This window comes from Drosophila willistoni, assembly GCF_018902025.1.
Source record: "Drosophila willistoni isolate 14030-0811.24 chromosome 2R unlocalized genomic scaffold, UCI_dwil_1.1 Seg167, whole genome shotgun sequence".
NCBI lineage: Eukaryota > Metazoa > Arthropoda > Insecta > Diptera > Drosophilidae > Drosophila > Drosophila willistoni.
In genome coordinates this window covers 20,067,641-20,089,225 of record NW_025814050.1, presented here as the reverse complement: position 1 = coordinate 20,089,225, position 21,585 = coordinate 20,067,641, and the positions used below count along the sequence as shown (strand labels likewise).

The window sequence follows — 21,585 nt, the reverse complement described above, 5'->3', positions numbered from 1 at the left end:
TGTTCATACATAAATACATATCGCTAAGGAATGAAATAGCAAGGAGGCTGTAGGACATCGGACAAGTCTAGCTAACTAGTTTGTCACAATGTCATAAACACATTATTAAGCACATTATCAAAAGCAAAGAATTGTATTATCGAATTATTGCCATTTTTAAAATCTCTTAGTTTTTATGGCTGAAAAGAATTATAAGCCAACCGATAGGGATATAGCAGATATATGGTAGTACAACAAGTAAAAATAGTCAATGGTTAGGAATTGCGGTTCCTTCTACCTGCCCTCTCCTGCTCGTATTCCCTTTTTCGGTACAAGGAGTTTGTTAAATGAGGTTCTCTTATATTATACACGGTCCTTTAGTTAATTAATGAGGAAAAGTTATTCAATAGGAAAATAAGGTTTAACCAAAACCCTTTAAATTTGTTAAATATTATATTCAAATCTCAAAATATGGTCTCTCATATGTTTGTATTTCTTGAGCCCTGTACGAAAACCCGAAAACTTTACCTTAACAAATAGTCTAAAAATCTCTTTTTACTTAGATTTTCTAGTTTATTGATATGGGTTTTCCTTTACCTAAAATATAGCATTAGTTATTTATGATATTCGAATACTATACGTCTTGTAGTATAATCCATATAATAAATAACAATAGCTTGTAAATAAAGTACTCATTGCTTCAAATTACAAAGAAGTTTAATGTAATATTTGTTTAAATATTTCTTTATCTGTAGGTATACACATAATTTATTTGTAATGTTTAATTATATTTTTTTAATACATAAATGCGTTCTGCTTAAATTAAATTGGAATTATAATACAAACTTATGGTTAAATCTTATGCTTAGATTAGTTCGATTAGATGGTTAATTTAAATTAGATGCGAAACAGGGGCAAAGATTCCACATAAAGATACAGAATTCTTGAGATTACTTCGTCTTAAATTAACAGTCTAATGGTCCACACTTGACGCCGACCTCAGTGCACATGCATTCGAGGCACTGGCTGGATAATTCAACAATGATACGGCCAACTCGATACATTCGACCATAAATGTTGCAGCCAGCTAATTTTAATTGACCCGTGGGATCCATTAAGCTGCTGGTGCTGCTGCTGCTGCCACTGCTGCTGCTGCCGCTGTCACCAGCAAATGGAGAAGCAACTGCAGCATTGCTGAATGTGTTGCTTGTTGCACCTGTTGGACTGTTGTTGCCATTGCCGCTGCTCAGGGCATGCTGATAATGATGGAATTGTTGTGGTTGCTGCTGCTGCTGCTGCTGCTGTAGTTCCATCTGATGCTGTTGTTGCTGTCGAACTTCGTAACTGGCATCCATGAAAGGCAATTTGTCGAAAGGTGAATTTAAAAATGGATGCACTGTTGTGCTCCTGGTGGATGGAACTGTGGCTGCTGTTGTTGTTCGTGCTGTAGTTGTTGTCAATATTGCTGTGGTTTTAGGTATGGCTGTTGTTGTCGTTTTGGCACGGACTTTGTTTCTGTTGCTGGGCGTTGTGTGTCGCCTGGTGCCTGTTCCACCCACTGTCGGTTTATTTTTCGTTTTACTATTGCCCTTTTTGGTGGCACGTGCCGTTGGCCTTGCTGTTGTTGTCGACAATGTTGTTGTTTTTGCTGCTGCTGCTGCTGCTGTTGTCGTTGTGGGAGTTGCTGCCGTTGTTGTTGAAGGAATTGTTCTTGTTGTTGTTGTTGGTGCAGCTGTTGGTAGCATTTTAAATGGCGGCACAGTGCTTACACTTGTCGACAATTCCTCCATGCCACCGAGTAGTTCTTCCAAAAGCTTATCCAATTTATTGATTTCGTTTTTATCTATCGTTGGCGTCTGTTTTGTTGTGCTGCTTGATGAGGAAGTACTCGAGGTTGAGCTGCTGGATACTGAACTCGACGTTGAGTGCGATGTGCTAAATGTCATACTTTCACTGGAATGATTCTGCTTATCCTCAATAAGTCTATCGAGATTTGGTGGTCTTTCCGTGTGTATCACATCTTTAAATGGATCTGGTGTGGTAATTTCTGCAATAAGAAGAGACAAAAATTCGGAAGATAACGATAACGATTAACGGTAACGATTAAATAACTAAGGCCAAGCTTTTTAGAATATCTTGGCAGTTATTTTAGCACAAAATTACCATTTTGTGGAAATTTTAAAGCTTGTTTAAAAATAAAAGAAATCAGAAAATAAATCTTGAATATATGAAATCTTTTTTCCTAAATAACAGATATGAATTCGTTTTTAAGGTGCATGTCTATTTTTTGACATATAGACTATGTGATATAGTGCATCGGCCAAAATGGTTTGTTTATTTAAAACAAATTTCAATAAAAAGTATCAGCTTAAAACTGAAAAACTCTTGGTAAATATTTATTTAAGCTTATCGGGCAAACGAAACGAAAGAGAAAATTCGGTAAATATTTACTTAAGCTACTTAAGTTACTCGAGATTTCAGTGTTGATAAGTGGAAAATCACATAAAGCTAGTGTTGTTTCAGTTTTGGCAACGCTGTTTATTTATGGATTATGGTGTTGCCAGTCTGTTGTTTTATTTGGCGCGTTGTTTTTTAGCCGTTTTTCGAGTCTCGAGTGACTTAAGTAAATATTAGGAAATATTTACTTAAGCTACTCGAGATTTCAGTGTTGAAAAGTGAAAAAATCGGCTAAAGCTACATTTCAGTGTTGGCAAATGCTATTTTTTAATTGGCGCGTAAATTATAAAATTAAGGAATATTCCGCTGCTCTGGCAGCCGAAAATTGTATTCTGAACAATATTTGTTCTCTAAAATCCAGAAATAATGTAAACTCAACAATATTTTCGATTGTTGAGAATAGTGCGAACAAAAATTTCAAAAAGCGCGCGTATTTGAGTATCCGATACTTGGCATCTGGCAACGCTATCTCAAAATTTGACAGCTTCTTTTAGCCGGAAAAAAGCTACTTTTATCTATAATGATTTTTCTTTCGTTAATTGCACAAAAACTACATAATAAATCGCCAAGGCGCACCTGAGGTCGTGCTCGTGGAATTTTTCTTTTTGTTTGATACCAAATTTATGTAGTTTAAGCGCGTTTTGGGCCCGAGTAGTTACTCGGTATTACTATAGTAAATATTTACCAAATATTATTATATATACAAAACTCTTTTCCCCATTCAAAAACTATCCTATAGTTTCCTTTTTCCGATTGATTACTTTGTTATATCAAAATATATCTTAATGATTCTTACCTATTGAAGATGTATCATTTGCTGCTGTTGTTATGTCTATAAGATGCTGGGTAACCTGTTGATAGCTACCCACATGATCCTGTAGGACTTCACCATCTATGGAAAATGATTCCTTGGGCACAAAACCACCTTCTGTCTCAGTGGGAGGAGAGAATTTACCATGGCTGGGCTCATCGATCACCTCGCCAATTACGCCGCCAACTCTCATCTGATTTTGATCAAATTTATAGTTTACATAGCTTGCGCTACCCTCGAACTGGCCATGGTGGATAGGTTGTTCAGCGGGCAGAGTTTCCACTTTGAATTGATATTTATAGGTGGCTTGATCGTTAGGTGAATAAACTTGTTCCACATTAATGTCCATTTTGTCAGAAGCCATGGGTGGGTAATAGTTTTGATTGGTCGTGGGATTTGTGTCCACTGCATCGGCGGGTAAGAATGGTATAATCTTCAGATTGGGTAAACTTGGTGGCAAAGTGGGTTCAGCACTTTCATCAAGTGGTTCAGCTTCCAAAATGCTGGGATTGGTTTTAATAATCAGAGGTTTGGATGTGGCATATGGTTTCGGTTTGGGTTTGGCTTTAATAATTGGTTTTTGAGTGGTTCTTATGGTGGTTCTTGCTGTGGTGGCCAAAGTTGTCGTTGTTGTTGTCGTTGTAGTTGATGGCTTATTGGTGGTTGTTGTGGTGGTGCGTTTCGTTGTCTTGGGTCTGGGTTTTGGAGTGGTACTTGTTACTATCTTTGGAGTGGTTCTAGGTTTTTTAGTTGTTGTTGTAGTCGTAGTTGTGGCTGTTGTTGTAGGTCTGGGTGTAGTTGTTGTTGTTGTAGTTGTAGTTGTTGTAGTTGATGAAACATTTCTTCTATGGAAATCCAATCGATTGGGCGGTGTGACTGTTAGATTTGCTATTTTCGAATTAATTCTTGTGTGTTGCATTGGACGAAACATGGGAGCAGGACGAACTGAGGGTTTCACTGTAGTCGTGGTGGTGCTTGTAGTTGTTGTCGAAGTGGTGCTAGTGCTTGAGCTTTCAGTAGTCTCATTCGCTGGATCATCCAGAATACCAGAAAGTCCATCTAACAAAACATTCAATAGATTCGGTTCCGATTTATCAGTGCTTGTTACAATTTCCTCTTGAGCTGAAACTATTTGTTGTGCCTCGGCTGGCAGTTCACCCACCGCAATTTCACCACTCTCCAAATGGTCATCAAAATCTTCAGAGATTCTCTTTATGTTACCCATGGGAGCGGTGACCAGTTCGATGCTTGACTCTGTGGGCTTACCAACTGTTTCCTCTTCTTCATCGGGACCGAGTAGTAGGTCCATCCAATTCACTGAATTCTTTGTTGATGTGGTCCATTTAGTCTCCTTTTCTTGCTTTTCCTCTGTACTTGATCCTAGAAGAATGTCCAAAAAACTCTCTGTGGTCGGTGTGGGAGTTGTGCCCACCAAATCTAGATTATCCTTTAACATTTTATTATTATTGCCATCAATAAACTCTAGACCTTCTCTTAGAGTATCCAATATGCTCTTCTCACTGCTGGCTTTTAAAGCATCTCCACTACTCAGAAGGGGTCCTTGTGTGGGATGCCGATCCAAGGGATAACGTTCAGCCATTTTATTCTCTGGTATTAGGGCAGCATTTGCCACTGCCTCCACTTCTTGCTCTTCTTTGCCAAAGAAGAGATTATAAAGATTAAATTGCCTGGAGTTCTGTGAGCGTCGATAATCTCTTTGACTGCCACAGTCGTAGCTTGAGGGACAACATTGACCCTTGGGCACAACGGGTATACAATTCTTCAGGGCTGGAGAACATTTCTTTGGGGCACAACGCCTGGTACCTCTTATGCAAAAGCAAATGTCACACGGTCTCTCCTTATCGGAAGGCATTTTCTGGCCCTCCACATAGAACTGGGAGCCCACAGTGCAGCCTCGATTACGTTGCAGCCGTTGAGACATTCGCTGGAAATGCTTATTGGAGGTTTTCCTATAGCGAACCTCTTGAGATGATTTGCCAGATGTTTTACTTGAGCAATCATAGCGCACGGGGCAGCAAGTAGAGTCCACAAAAATGGGTTTACAACCATCCACGGGCAGCATGCATTTTGGTTTCACACATTTCTCAGTGCCACCTGCAGTGAAGTAAACCAAAAATGAGAATTCATTTCTTTTTTTAAATCCAATCAACTTACCTATACAATAGCAATAGCTGCACAAGTTCGATGAAGACATTGCTGATCCCGATTTATAGACAGTTCCATTTTTCACGCAAACTTTTTGAAAAAAAAAACCAATTAAAAAACATTCCCCTCTTGGTCTCTCTATTTTTCTTACCAAATAAATCCACATCGGAATCATCGGATCTTCTTTGCAGCATATTATCGTTAACCACTCGATCAATGGATTCCCTTTCATAGTGATCCAAATAGGCAATAATACGTCGTTTTGTGGGTATTTTATAGAATGCATCGAGACGAGCACAGGACAGATAAGGGCAGCAAGTACTCTTCTTTTGCACTACCACACAACCCCGGGGAGGCGGCATGGGCATTTCTGGGCACACTTTGAGACGACAAACCAAAGTCTTGCGATTGCATTGACAGTTCAGGCACTTCTCCATGCTGGGCACCACCGACTTGTCAGCAAACCATGTGCCATTATGATGACAACCTATGAAATTGAACAATATTCTCTTTTAATTATGATCAGCAGTTTATGTGCTTGTGTATATGCTAAAAATGTCATTGACTTGGGGTGGAAGTAAAATAGGTTTAGATAAGATATTATGGTACTTAAATGACAAAAAGGTTAAACCAAATTGTTTTTTTTTTGTAGCCAAACTATGAAGAAGAAATCAAGATAATTCTAAGGCTGGAAGTTATTTTAATTAACTAACTACTGACTGATTTTGGAGAGTACTAAAAAAAAAGTAATTTGAAGTTGTAAGGAATTCAATAGTGGTGAATTTTTAATGTAAATACCAAAAATATATTTAAGTTAGGCTGTTAAAATTAAGTACTATTTTGAAACTTCATAAAAGCAAATAAGTAGATTAAGAAGTGAATAAAATCAAATCCCTATAATTGAGGTAATCACAGTTTAACCAAAAACCTTTTGTTTACCTGAAAATATAAAGGTGACTTATAAGTTACTTAATTAATGTAACTCCTACAATTTTAATTTGAATAACTTCTTATATCTACCACTATACGTTAATATGTCTTTACGTAAGTAAGTAGTAACTAAGTAAATAAGTAAGTATGTTAGTTAGTTAGTAAGTAAGTAAGTAAGTAAGTAAGTAAATAAGTAAGTAAGTGAGTAAGTAAGTAAGTAAGTAAGTAAGTAAGAAGGTAAGTAATTAGGTAAGTAAGTAAGTATGTAATAAGAAAGTAAGTATGTAAGTAAGTAAGTAAGTAAATAAGTAAGTAAGTAAGTAAGTAAGTAAGTAAGTAAGTAAGTAAGTAAGTAAGTAAGTAAGAAAGTAAGTATGTAAGTAAGAAAGTAAGTAAGTAAGTAAGTAAGTAAGTAAGTAAGTAAGTAAGTAAGTAAGTAATTAGGTAAGTAAGTAAGTAAGTAAGGAAGTAGGTAAGTAAGTAAGTAAGTAAGTAAGTATGTAAGTAAGTAAGTAAGTAAGTAAGTAAGTAACTAAGTAAATAAGTAAGTAAGTAAGTAATAAAGTAAGTAAGTAAGTAAGTAAGTAAGTAAGTAAGTAAGTTAGTAACTAAGTAAGTAAGTAGGTAAGTAAGTAAGTAAGTAAGTAAGTAAGAAAGTAAGTAAGTAAGTAAGTAACTAAGCAACTAAGTGGGCCTGTACGTAAGTAAGTAAACATGTATTCATATATAAGTTTAAGTTTAAGTAAGTAAATATAGATGAATGGATCAATCAGATTCTGCTTATTTTGGTATCCACAGAGATAGAGAAAATAATTATACTTCTTATTATTATTATTACTATTTATTAATGTAGGGGCAACTAACTTATAACTTAAGTATCTCCATGAATAGTTATAAAAAGGGTTTGAACAAATTAGCTAAGTTTCTAACGATGAATTTTATTAGCTAAGACTTGTATTGGTAGCACAACTAGAGCAAATTTCACTAATTTAATCATCGATCTAACCCAAATGTGGGCATCACTTTGGAAGCCCATCACCTATCATTGTGTGTTCGACACTCATTTGTGACGCACATTCCAATTGGCTGGCTCACTGCTCACCTGTATTCTGTGTGGTTATGTAGGCATCCAACTGTGCGGGCCATAGTAGTAAAAATAATGCCACCGATATAATAATGCTGACTAAATGCAGCGTCATTTTGGTTGTCGTTTGTCTTGTTGCGTCTCTGCGTCTCTTGCTTCCTCCTCTTTGGCAGCCGACGTGCATGAATAATGCAACGGGTTCAGTGTATCTCTCCTATATATGTATGTATGTATGTATTTTGGGGTTCAGTGGGACTGCAACACCAGCTCCAGCTCCTGGTCCAACTTCAAAGCCAAGCAACTCCAGTTCCAGCTTCTAAGTTTGTCGACTAATGCGCATGAAATGTATGTCACGCAGAGGCAACTTTCGAATGACAAGCGTTTGCCAGTGGCCAATGCCACAGCACATGCTCAGGCGTAGACCAAATTAAAACCCGGCAAAAGCAACTTTAAGGAAATTACCCGCACAAAAGTCGAAATAACAATATTACAGGTCGTTGAGGGTTTGCCTCTATGTTGACTCTTTGATGACTGTTGTTGTTGTCGTCGTTTTAGTTGTGTTTTCGTGCCAAAGTTCTGCCACACTTTTAATGAACCATAAGAAGAATTTCCAAATTCTCTGCAAATAGATAAGCAAGAAAAAACATTCATAAGTGAGTGTCATTAGACTGTTAGGAGGTATAAAGCTACATAAATGTCTTCTCTTTTCAACTCTATTTCGATTGGGAAACTTCAAGTCTCAACAGGTTTTAGTTTCATTGAGCTAATCCAGAAATACTAATTAAGTAAAAACCTTTTTATCATTTGTAAACTGCTTAATCATGATTTATGATAGAAAGAAAGACAAAACAGTTTTAAGGCACCTTACTAACATATTCCGAATACCTCAATCAATTAACATTATTTTCGCCTTATTTCGACCTACCGCAAATATTACACTGACAAAAAAAAAGTTTGTAGTTTTTGACCGTAAACAATGGAAAACTAAAATGACTAAAATGATTCTTTAAAATTTTATTTTTTTACGCACTTTGTAAAAAAGATTTACATTATCAAAGACAATAGAAAAGAATTTAAATGAATTAGAGTAAAAATAGACCATTATTCTTTGAAAATATTATTAAAATTTTTATAAACTAAAGTTTTTATTGCAATTTTCTTTATGATTAGAATATCATAAGAATATTTCCAAAGTTCACTGTAAATCTTCTAAGATCTAAAAAAGTAGAAATATTCATATTCTACATATTCAAATATTCATTATTCATAAACAAGATTTTATCGATTTGGTGTGTTTTCGGCAAATAAAATATTATGATAAGTATTTATATCATATTTTAAAAGGCTATATTTTGAAGGGCAAAACTTTAATGCTAGTTCTATAATACTTGGACTTAATATAAAGCTCCTATACAAGTCAGTTATTCCATTTAAGATGAAATTAACCAACATTTTATATTTACAAAAGAAATAAAAAACCAGAGGGCAAGGGCTAACTTCGACCGCGCCAAAGTTTGTATACCCTTACAACTTTTTTGGTAACTCTTTCCTTACCTATAGCCATCAAAGTGGAAAAACGTTTTATCTAAAAAGGCTAATGTTTGCGAAAAAACGGCCAACAATCGTAGCATAGGAAATAACGAAGTTATTGGACAAAGTCACTGTTTTCCACCGATCGTTCCTATGGGAGCTATATGATATAGTCACCCGATCTTTATCAAATTCGGCACAGTCATTAACAGATATATTAAACTAACAAATGTTTAATTTGAAAGCAATCGCGTCAAAAGTAACGAAGTTATTCACAAAAGTCACTGTTTTCGAAAGATCGTTCCTATGGGAGCTATATGATATAGTCACTCGATCTTGATAAAATTTGGCATAGTAGTTAATATGTGTAATTAACTCACCAATATTAAATTTCACGACAATAGCTCAGAAAATAATGAAGTTATTGAGAAAAGTCACTGTTCGTGACTTTGCCGTTTGTATGGGAGCTATATGATATAGTGGTCCGATCCGGCTGAATCCGAGATATACAACGCCTGCAGTATATACAAGCCTACATGCAAAATTTCAGCTCTGTAGCTCATACGGTCTAGGAGGAGTTTGCGTTGATCCAGACGGACGGACGGACGGACGGACGGACGGACGGACGGACGGACATGGCTATTTGAACTCGTCTCGTCGTGCTGATCTAGAATATATATACTTTATATGTTCGGGGATGCTTCTTTCTATGCGTTGCACACTTTTGACCAAAATTAATATACCCTTTTTGCAAGGGTATAATAAAGTAAAGACTGAGGACTGCTAAATGTAACTCCAAATCAATGAAGAATTCAAATCATATAAAGATGTAGAGTTATAGTAATTCTAATTCCAATTTATTTAAGATTGAAAATTCTGTATTTATTTTCTTTAATTATTAAAAATTATTAATAAAAATTCTATTGACAATTTTAAAGTCTTAACCTATCTTATGTCTCGAAATTCTAGGATATTTTTCAAGGTTTTGTCAGTTGACAATAAAACTTATTTAAGGGTAAATAATGAGGGAATTTCCATTTCCATTATAAATATTTTTCGCTGTGCATTATTTCCCGTTGGTTGCTTATCCAAAAAAACATATCATTTAAGTTTATGGCTTTGTTTACACAAACATAAAGTTGTCTGATCAAACAGAAATAGGCCAGAAGCTGCGCAAGGAAAAGAAAAACGGAAATTCTGCCACAACTTATCAAAATGAATATACATACAGTGAAACGTATACAACTCTGTCTGGAAGTCTTGGTCGTAAATAATGTGAATCAACTGTAAGCAAAATAGAAAAGAGTTAGAGAAACCAAGAAATCGAAGGAGATGGACAGAGAGGGGTGGGAATAAGGAACAACATCCAGAACTGGTATATAGAATTCAACCACTCAACACTTGGGCTGGACGAGTGTTGCATGCGAAAACAAACAAACAAATAAAAAAAAAACAGAGAAAGACAAAAAAAAACCAAGTATAGTATAGTAAATAAACAAACATGAAAATCAAATAAAACCAAACCGAATGGCGGTCATTGTCAGTGAAAGACCGAAAGCAACAGACCAAGACACTAGAGAACTCCCCCATGGCCACAGCTCCCCCCGCCCACTCACTCACATGACCAGTCCCCACTGGCTTTTGGTTTAGGAGTCAGACTCGAACTCCAACTGGGACTGGCAACTGCATTGCCACTTTCATTAAGAACGTGATTAGCAGACAAGAGAAGAGGATGCCACGAAATGTTGCATGCAAATACGAAAAGTGCCTAGGAAATTGAATTTCACATACAACTAAATGCAGACAATGAGTTACTCTATACCAAAAATAAAAATATTTAAAAATTATTAACAATGCAATGTAAAAATCTGTGAAAATCAGAAATTGTTAGCCATTAAATGCCCAAGAACTTTGTATGAAATCTTAATAAAAGAATTGGAATTTATAATAATTAATGGTCTATATAATGGACAATTTCTAGTAAGCTTAGTCGTTCAATTGTCTAAAAAAAGTAACCTGATATTGAACCTGAATATCTTTTTAATGATTAGAAAAATATATGAAAATAAAAAGTAATTGGAGCTCAGTTGATTTGAGACGCTTTTTGCCTGGTCTTACAATTTGCCTACTTACTTGACTCTGTTCGTTGTTGGTGGGGTTCAGGTAAAGAGTTTCAAATTCAGTTTTGTGGTTTGTTCTCATGACAAGTTTTAATCAAGCCATTATCTTAATGTCAAGAGTAGGAACTGGCTCAGTGGAGAGAACTAAAGCTAAACTTTCACGAAACGACCGAAAAGGCATTTCAGTTTCACACAATAAATCACTGCAAGAGTTGACTTTTATTTTTTTGTTCACTTGACTTGTCTTCTTTTAATTGAAATTCACTTTTTTGGGCTCATTTGCATGCCACTTGGCCATGAAAATGGTTGAGGCTGCTGCTGCTCTCTGTATGAGATCAGAACTAGAAAATGAAGTGAAATCTTTGCGTTAATTACAAATTTGCATTGCTACATATGACCATAATTTCTAGTGCTAAAATGTGGCTCATGTGTATTCAGAACGTGTGTAAAGCCAAACTCAAGTCATAAATAATATACAGTAATTATTCGTATAAACAATGGACACAACCACCTATGAGTTACACACACGCACACTAATATGTATATATCTATGTGTGTTTCTAGTGGTTGTAGAAAGCGAGGCTGTGGGAGCAAGTGTCCAAGAATCTTCAGAAGCTTCACCGCATAATAATGAGGCCAAAAACCATTATCTACCTACGCCCCAAAACGACATAATTTCATTCTATTTGAACAAAAGCTCAGTTATACACTGAGCAAAATTGATAGAGCAATTTTTTAATTCATTTGGCTTTAGGGAAAGTGGAAATAAGAATTAAATTGAGTTATTAACTTAAATGAAATGAAGAGTTTGGTGTTTTTTTTCTTTTGGCAACACGATTTCATCAACCTACTTTCTGGGGAGCTTCTTCGTTTTATTTTGATTGAGATAATCTCTGGCCAGAAATGAAAAGTTTCAATTTTCAGTTTCATTAACCCAAATGCCAATAATATTTTCAGCATTTTATGGTGAAATGTTTTACAGTTAGCAAATAAAATAAACTCTCTCAGCTCAAAAATTTAGTCATAATCTTTAGCTATTAAAGTTAAATAAAAAGTAATTCAGTGAAATGTAGAATTGGTTTTGTTTCAGTAGATATTAGGTTAATGTTAAATAAATTTTATTAGATTCTATTTTAATCAATTTTAAGGACAATGTTAAATATTTCAACATTTCTAAATATTATATCCTTCTTTTGTTTTATAAAAATTGATATAATTGATATATTATATCAAATTATTATCGGAATAATTTGTTATCCCTTACGTATTTTTAATATTTTATAGTAGTATTCATATACGATATAACGGATATACTTTACTAAGTATATCTAAGTATATCTTTCGACTTTATTATAAAAAGTTTTAATAAATTAAAAATTTAAATTTAATTAATTAAATTTAAATTCCTCATTTCCTTTTAACAAGTAATTAGGTTAAATTTGTTCAACTAAATTTTCATTGAACTAAATTTTAAAAGACATATCTTTCAAGAAACAAAACTTCTTAAATTAAATTACATTCATTATAAATTGCTTTAAGTTTTTTTAATAGTTTACTGCACAGATAGATTGATTTTCTTAATAAAAGGTTTCTCTTTGTATATCGAATTTCAGAATTAAAATATTTAAATCACAATGGAAAGGGTTTATGAACGTTTAAATGAAAATTTTCAAACAATTCGTCAACCCAATTCAAATATATTTAAAACATTTTATTTATTTACTTCTGTTTTTTAATCAAATAAAGTTAAGCAAAATAACTGCTAAATAATAAAGTCAAGCTTTATTTTTCTAACATAATACAAATAAATATATATTAATGTTTTTTTCATTTAAAATATTTGCATAGTTTAGAAAAACATTAAGTTATATCCAGAAATTACTTTTTCACTTAGCAAGTACAACGTAGAATAAATTTAAGAATAATTCAAAAAATTGTAAATCACAGATATGGAATATGGATTTAGAAATTTAGAGATTTCTTTGGGGTTAATGTCACTGTTTAAAAGGGAATTTGCGGTTAGTAAAAGTAAATATTTGTTGGTCAAAGAAATCCAAACACCAAACTGCTTAAGGTTGCTCTTGAAAGAGAAAAAGAAATCTGTGTAAAAAAATCTACAATGAAAATTCATTTTCAAAAGCTTGACCATAAATTCTTAAACAATAAATTTGAAAAGACTAACAATAGAAAGCACGATTCCGATAGAGATACTTGGCCATGGCAGATGGATGGATGGATAAATTCTTTAGCATTTTTACCATTGGCCTCTGTCCGACTTGCTCACAGTTTTTGACACAGTAGCAACGCCCCACTGACTGATTTATTTTTTAGTTTTTGGTTTCGGTTTTTTTGTTTTTCCACTTTTGGTTTTCTTATTGCTTTTTGGGGACGTTTGAGATTTGTGAAAGGCTCGAGAGAAATGCAAAGATGGAAATGAAACCAAGATTTTGCTCAGCATTCGACTACTGGGCATAGTTTTGGGCGTTCTTAACTTATAATTTTCGTAACAACTTTCACCTAGTGGAGATTATGTAAATCTCCTCGACTCCATCTCTCAAAGAAAATAATGAAAAAGCCAAGCAAAACACTTACAATAATAATAGAGAGAACTAGAGCTATAGAGCAAGCAACAAGTTTCAGTATTGAGATTGAGATCATTTTCACTTTTGCAAATGATTGAAGAACACGAACGAAGAAACCAACGAATCAGCATATGAAATCAAAGTGAAGTCTGGCTGTTATTCACAAGAAGATCAATGGAAAAACGTGGCTATGATTTACATGAGAAATCATATAAGGAAAATTTCACCATCCATTCAATTATCATCAAGGGAAATACCAACACGTTCACACAAGACTATTTGGCAATACTCATAATACTTGATTTTGGTAGGCAAATTATGTACATATGTGTCTGCTATATAAAGCACATGCCAAATTGTTACTACGTTTGTACAACACGAAGACCAAAACAATAACAAAAAAAACCTGACTTATAGACAACATGTGTGGCTCATTAAATATGCTGCGAACAAACAACAAGAACAACAACCAACAATAACAACAACAACAAGCAACTTCAAGTTGAAGCAATTTTCATGTTCAACTCAATTGATGTGACTTGGTTTTACCTCAAATTCTACATCTCTTCTGTCTCTCTCTCTCTCTCTCTTTTTCTTCTTCCATTTCTTCGGGAAGTGCTAGAGCCGTGCCTTCGTTTCTTGCATTTTGCCAATGCAGACAAATGCCTGTCATTTAACGGCCGCCAAACATGTTTGCCCTGCCTTCTTCTTGCTACCTTCCTTTACCATACCATCTCCTCTCACCATCTACCCTTTTAGCCATGGAAAATTATTTAAGCCGCGAGGGCTCAATAAATGGGCGTCGTTTATGCACCTCATCATCAGAGATTGCAGTGATCGGATCGCAGACTCGATTGAAGTCTTTTTTCTTTCTTTTTTTTTCAACCTTTTTTTTGCAAGCGGAAGTTGTTAAGTTACAAAGAAGAGGGACACAGCAAAAAAAAAAGAAAGAACTAGAAAAGATTCTGATTAAAGCAAGTTTCAAACGACTATCACATACTCTTCCCATGAGCTCAGGAAAACTTATAGGCACTAGAATTCTCTCAAATTCTCTAGGAGGAATAGATTTGTGGCATATAGAAGACAACATTTGGTAAGGATTGAATCAAACTTAGGAAATTTCATGTTTGGCATAAAATAAGTTTTCTTAGTGTTATTATAACATATTAGGAAAATCCATTTGGAACTTCCATTAATGGAACTTTGAGAATAATGCACATATGATTCTGAATTTAATAAACATTAGTTAAAATTAAGTACCTCTTTAATAAAATTGCCAATTCCTAAAATAATATTGTAACAGAAAGATCAATATAAAGAACTTTAAAGCCATGCTTTATAATTTTTGCCTAGAAACACATTATTTCGGTACTAAGGAATAAATCAAAAATGTCTTCAAAGTTTTTTATTTTCCCAACTGGGAAAGAGTATTACAAAAATAGTTCTTCAAGTCAAAAACTTGTTAAAACCTTTCTTCTTTTATTGTGTTGAACATTGTCATATAATTTAATTGAATATCTTTTTTTTCGGTTTTGTAGTTAAATGGTAACAAGTTAGTAGGGCCCATTCATTCAAGTACTTGGAGCAGGTGAAAGTCTCTATCTCTCTGTCTCTCTTTCTCTCTTTATCTAACAAAATTGAGCAAACGAAACTAAGCAGAATGAGTTGCACGACTTCTAGTAGACTAGGAGGAGATTGGTCCAGTCCCAGATACCTTTCACAAAACAAAGAGCCAAGTTCTAAAAAAAAACGTTTTCACGGCTTAACTTTGTTACCTTTTTTTTTTTTGGTAATTGATGTCGTCTTTTATGGTTGCCAAAAATTATTGAGGGTATCATCCCATTAGAATGGTCAATAAATCAGAACACAAAAATTTCAACTTTTCTAAAGGCGAACTTTGACTGGTTGTTGGACTTTTTCTTATTGTAGATTTACAGCTTAATCTTGGTTATAACCTATCATATTCTTTTAGGCCCAATTGGTTGGATGCCATTGACCGTCAAAAACAAGTTTTAGTTTTTTTTCTTCCATGCTACAATTTCTGTTGGGCCTTTCTTTTCTTTTCAAACAATGCACCATAAAACTGCAATTTAAACTGATCATTTCCTCCTTCTCCTCGGCCGTCTCGGCCTTCCTGTGCCTGTGTTGACCACATTTCCATTTCAGTTTTGCCATGCAAAACATTTTTCCGGGCCCATTTGTCAAGGCTTTCATGGTCGAAAACATGTGCAAGAAAATGAAAGAAAAACCGTAAAAGTATCGCATACCGTTAGATCAGAACAGACGAGACAACATTTCAGGTGGGTTATATAACTCAAACCAAATGCAGAAGAAATAAACCAAAAAAAAATAAAACGCATGTGGCCAAGTTCGATGTTTTTATGGGTTCTTTAGGCCATAAATGGCTGTTGGTGCAATGACACACAGACTGCCGGCAATTGGGCAGACAATGCTGACAGCTTTGATAAATAACCCAAAGGGTTCGGACCAAGACCGTAGGCCCTAATGGGCGTATTGCCTTGTCCAATAAACAGCTGGGCCACGTTAACAATAAGAAAAAGCATTCTTGTTTTGTTTTTTATTGTTGAGATGTTAATTACTATAAGATAAATTAATGCTAAATGGCGGCATTTTATTACGCCTTTTTGAAATCTTCTTTTCTATGTTGCTCAATCGATCCAACTGTTTCATAGAAATGAAAATTCAATAAGGAAAAGAGTCGTACATTCACCTTAAACTGTTAATGTTTTTAATATTATTAAATCTCAATTGATAAAACTCGCTTTTTATGAAATAATATCGATAAATTTATATATCAATTAGAGTGTGAAAACATTAAACGAGTCATCAATTTGAAATCCAATATGCCTTAGAGGAATTTTATTAGTTGAAGTCCACACAGATTAAGGAAAGATAATTAATATTACGAAATTAAAGTCATTTAAACTATTTCCATTTGCCAATAATGGACAATATGCTAGAAGTAAGTCTACCTAACTAACCATTTTGTACTTAAATCTTTAACAATTTCACCTTCTATTATTCAAAAGAAGTTAACCACATTTAATATGCTTATGATTTAGATAAAAATCGTTTATTAAATCCTAGACAAGAATTAAATTCACCTGTTTACACCTCTCGAAAGTATTTTTGCTCTTCAAAACTCATAATTTTTAGGTTTATAATACTTTTATTTGGGCATTAACTTGCCATTCTCAACGTCATGGTCATCGGCAACGTCATTGTCGTCATTATCATCAACTTGATCACCATCATGCCCATCCATTGACATGATCATCATCATTTGCTGTTGATTCTACCTCGTCTACACATGCAAGTTTACTGAGTTGGAACTCCTTCTTCTTTCACTTCGGATGACCCACCGCGCCGCCTCCACCTCAATCATCTCCCCCTCCCCCTCCGGCCCACCGCATGGAGTCTCTTTTTCCTCTTCTTTTGGCCGTTAGTAGAATGGCGCGCACTTACTTCACTTGAAGATCGGTGCTGCCTTCTGTGTTGCAGATGCTGTTTTGATAGCAAACACACACACACACAGAAACACACAAAAAACACAAAAAACGAAAACCAACCAAAGGAGCTTCTCTCCTCATATGGCCAACTGGTGACTAGTTTTGTATTTTGTATTTGGTTGCTTTGGATTGCCTCACCGTTTTCCAATATCAGATTACGTGCGGGCTATCTTTTGTTGTACTGCGGGTTTTTCTTTCTACCAAAGTCCATTCTTTCTTTTATGTGTTTTTTGTTTTTTTTGCTTTGCTTTTGTCTTTTTGGCATATCAGATGTTGCTAATGTAAGTTGAGAAGCGCTTTACTTAAAAGGAGCCTGAGCTACAGATTTACGATATAATTTTTTCTGTATTTTTTTGCGACCTTGAGATGCTTAGCTTAAAGAAACGGGCATAATCAGCTATGACACGCCCCTAACCATCAAAGTTTTCATCTAAGCTTAGTGAAGCAAGGAGAATGATCTGCCCAAGGGTATAGAGATAATAGATAAGGTAGAAAATGGTTAGTCCTGCAACTCCTAAACGGTAAAATCTAGCTAACTAAGTGAATGGCTGTTGATGTTGATTAGTTCTACTGAAATACAAGTTCAAATTTTAATGATATTATCGTCTAAATGAAACTGACTAAAATCTGATTTCATCTTGAACTCAATTGTTTCATGTTGCCCAAAAAGGAATAATTTTTATTCCAAGTTTAATAAGGAAATAAATCAGCAAGAAGCTTTTCTAAGTCAATTTAGTCTGAGATTGACTAAAATATTTTTTTTGGGGACTGTTTTGAAATTGACTAATTTATTATATTGTGTTTTGAATACAATAATTCCCAATTCGTAAGAAGTAAATCTATAACCAGAGACCGACTTACTAAAATGGTAAGATTATCTTAAAATTTCATAAAAATCTTAGGGCTTCGTCTGCCATTAATTTTGATTTCAAGTTTTGATTAATTATAAAAAAATTCCAAGTAAAACAAATATGGAAAAAGTGAATAAAAATTCATTGGCTCTTTTGTTGGAAATACAAAAAAGAAAAACTAAACTAACTAAAAATTGAAATTTTAATCTCCAAATTTAAAAATTAAAATTTTAAATTTGAATTTGATTTAAAAACTAAGCCAATTGTCATAGCTTGTGTAGTTTATTTAAAAGTGATTTTAATTTTAACAACTAAAGTCAGCCTCAGCTGGGTAAAGCTTTAGTTCTTTTTGTTCTACGACCAACATTCAAAAACTTTATATAAGCCATTCGACTCAAACTAAATATCAAAACGTTCTGATTAAAAGTTTGCTTTCGAAACCGTCTCAGCTATTCATTTTTAAACCTAAAGACCTTGATTTTGAAACTGATTTTAGGCTGAAATTAACAAAGTCAGGTTCAAAAATGGGTCTTACTGGAAGAGTATAAGCCTATTCGTTCTACCTCAAAATAGAAAAAAAAAACCATAGGTTGCCTGTTTCTAATGAAGCCTTCTTTCCGTTAGTTCTTGGCCTATGTTTCAATTGTAGGCCAATTAGCAAATTCTGTTCTTTCTCCTCCTTCTCCTTCTGATTCTCCAACTCCTTCTTAGCCTAATGAATGTAAGATGGAAAATCTGTTTGGGGTCGTCATCGTCATAGTCATCTTCTATGTTTTATAGCTTCCGCTTGGCATTATCAAATATTATTGGTTGTTGTTAGAGTTTTTCTTTTGCCACTTCACTCATTGCATGTTGTCACGTGAATTAAAAACAAAACCCTTGGCTTGGATCCCAGCTTCTAAGTGTAGAGATCCGAGCTAATGTTTCTAATGATGATCATTAAGTCATGGAATGGATTGGAGTGAAGTGAAGTGAAGTAGTTGTAGCTGTGGTGGGGATTGCTACTGCTGCTCGCTTTGTCAACATGAAACGGTAATTTCTGGCCAAGATTACAGTCAACATTTTCACTCATTGCCCATGCAACCTATATTCTCTCTTTCTCTCCCTTTTGTTTGTCTACATCAGCCTTCTCGGTCGCACTTTCAACTGCGTTTTGTGACCATTGTAACGGCTTTGATTAGTCTTAGGAGACGTCAACATCTTTTTTTTTTTCTACTAGTTTTTTGGGTTCATCTTTTGCTGCCTCTTTCAGAGATTTGTCTCTTTTTTGTCGTCGTCTTCGTGTTGGTCTTGGCCGTTGTTGTTTTTGCTCTTGGCAGTTTTAACAGTTAAATGGCTAAGTTTACATCATTAGCATTCCGTTTCCACTTGGCCAAGTTGAAAAAAAAAACTAACTTCTGTTTCTCTCCGTTTTTTTTGCCTAATAAATGAGCAATTTCTGATTTCGTCTTGGACAATGATTTAATTGCCGTTTGGGAAATGTTATTTAATTTGCGTAGATTTATTCTGTCATTTGCTTTACGACAGAATTTCATTTCAAGGTGTGGACAAAACCGCAAAAGAATGATGAGTAATTTACTGATGAAAACCCATGGAGAGAATTTTACATTTTAATCATCAAATCGTTAACTTTAAGTTTGGGAAACTGAAATTTAATTCTCGACGTTTTGACTATGTTTTTATTTGTTTATTGCACAAAGTTCATCTAAAATGAATTCAACTTTGCAATTTTCCAGCTGATATTGCTTGGTAATACCATTTTATAACCGGTTAAAAATCACCTTCAGCAATTAAATAATAAGCATTTTTTATTGATGTCGTTTTCGTAAAGAATTAGAATAGTTTACATGTTAATTTGTTAATCAAGTTTAAATGCTAAAGGGAAAAAGTTGTTGCTTGAGAAATTTGTAACTGTTATAACTCTTATAGTTATTGTTTAAAGAAAAAGATAAAAAGTTGATTCATTAATTGGGCATTTAATATTGGCATTCTGATATTAGCATATAGCACAACTAGTCTAAATGTGAATACTGACTTCTGGATATACATTTTTGCAGTGCTGTATTCAAAATCCATCTGAAATTCATATAAGAAGTTTCTAAACCAAAATAATGAGCTAGCCAATTTTATTAGCAAAACTTTGAGCCATACCAAAACTGTGTTCCCAAAGTTTTCAGTTTTCAAAAATGTATTTGTGGAAAATTCAACCTATTTGTTATGGGTTGACAAAAAAAAGTACCATAAAATGTCCCCTATTATCCGAATAGTTACTTGTGAATCATACATTAAAAACGAATGCCCTTCTAAGCCTAGTATTATCAAAAATGATTAAAAACACCTGCTTAACGTCATACCTTTGGTATGTTGGTCCAAATTTATATATTAATATAGTCCAAGACAAAGCTAATCTTTCACAAGATTATATAAAAACAATCCACTCGAGATCATCTTGATCTCAATTAGGGATTCATTTCAAAGTAAAACATTTTATATGACGCATTTACCTTACGAAAGACAATATAAATTTTTTCAATTACTTTTTTTTATTCCAAAGTGTTTAAATTCCGTGCCATTCTGAAAACAGATCTCACAATGTAGATCTAAAGCCCTAAATAAGATTTCATCTTTCATATTTCTTCATAAATGTAACTTGGCAAGTTCGTTGCCCAAGTCTTTTGTTTTCATTGCTTGAGGCAGCGAAGCGTTAAGTAAGTTTTCTTACCTCGAACTTGAGTTGTCGCTTCGCTTCCCCATTTCGATTCCCTCTCCCCCACGTGATTATTTATTTATCCAGACACCAAAGTTGCAGGTTCTATTAACAATGTAAACAATACCGTTAACACGGCACGACACGAAATCATTGAAAGAGACGACGACGACGACGACGACTACAGAGGAGGCCGAAAGGCAGCAAAAAGACAAATGAAATGTGCCGCAAGAATTTGCCAACTTTGGTAGAAATGCCGCCACAAAGTTGCAACTTTGCCAACTGCATATTTTACCCCTCTCCTGCTCCCCTTTTCTCGCACTCTTTCACTTGCCCCCTGCCTAGGTCTTAGACAAGAGCGTGAAAAAAGAACTGTTAGACGCGGAAAAGACTTATTAAATTTTAGCATGCCAAAAAAAAGAAAAAACTCAGAAAAAACTAGAAGCTAAACATGGCTAAAGAAAAACCGCAAAACATTCCTAGAATCATCCAAGTTCACATACCTTCAAATAGCTCTTGAATTTGGCTTCACTCCACTCGTAACTTTAAATCCACTTAAGATCTTGTTTCACTTTAACAAAAAACAACAATTGAAATTTCAATAATTTTTCTTTTTTTTTTATATATAATTTTGTTTGTTTTTGTTCACTTCACTGGAGCACTTGAAAAACCACTGGCAGAAGATCTTCTTCTCAGAAAGTTGTATATTCCTTTAACGTTTTTTTTTTTTGTTGGTGTCTTTCAGTTTCTGTTGGTCTTTGCTTTTCAACGTTCTGAACGCGTCGCGTGTTGGCTCTCAACTGATCGTCTCAGCATGAGGGCAACTTACTTTTGTATG

At 34.4% G+C, this 21,585-nt stretch overlaps 1 protein-coding gene across 1 annotated transcript; it reads right to left on the bottom strand.

Annotated features, from left to right (window-relative positions):
* Window positions 1-792: 792 nt before the first annotated feature.
* On the bottom strand, window positions 793-21,336 carry LOC6642283 (mucin-5AC). The gene is made up of 6 exons (XM_047010793.1): window positions 21,251-21,336; window positions 7,446-8,046; window positions 5,565-5,900; window positions 5,423-5,503; window positions 3,233-5,362; window positions 793-2,026 (listed from the first exon to the last, which is right to left on the bottom strand). Exons 2-6 carry the CDS (start codon window positions 7,609-7,611, stop codon window positions 945-947), a joined length of 3,795 nt encoding a protein of 1,264 aa, XP_046866749.1. The 5' UTR covers window positions 7,612-8,046; window positions 21,251-21,336; the 3' UTR covers window positions 793-944.
* Between the last annotated feature and the right edge of the window lie 249 nt (window positions 21,337-21,585).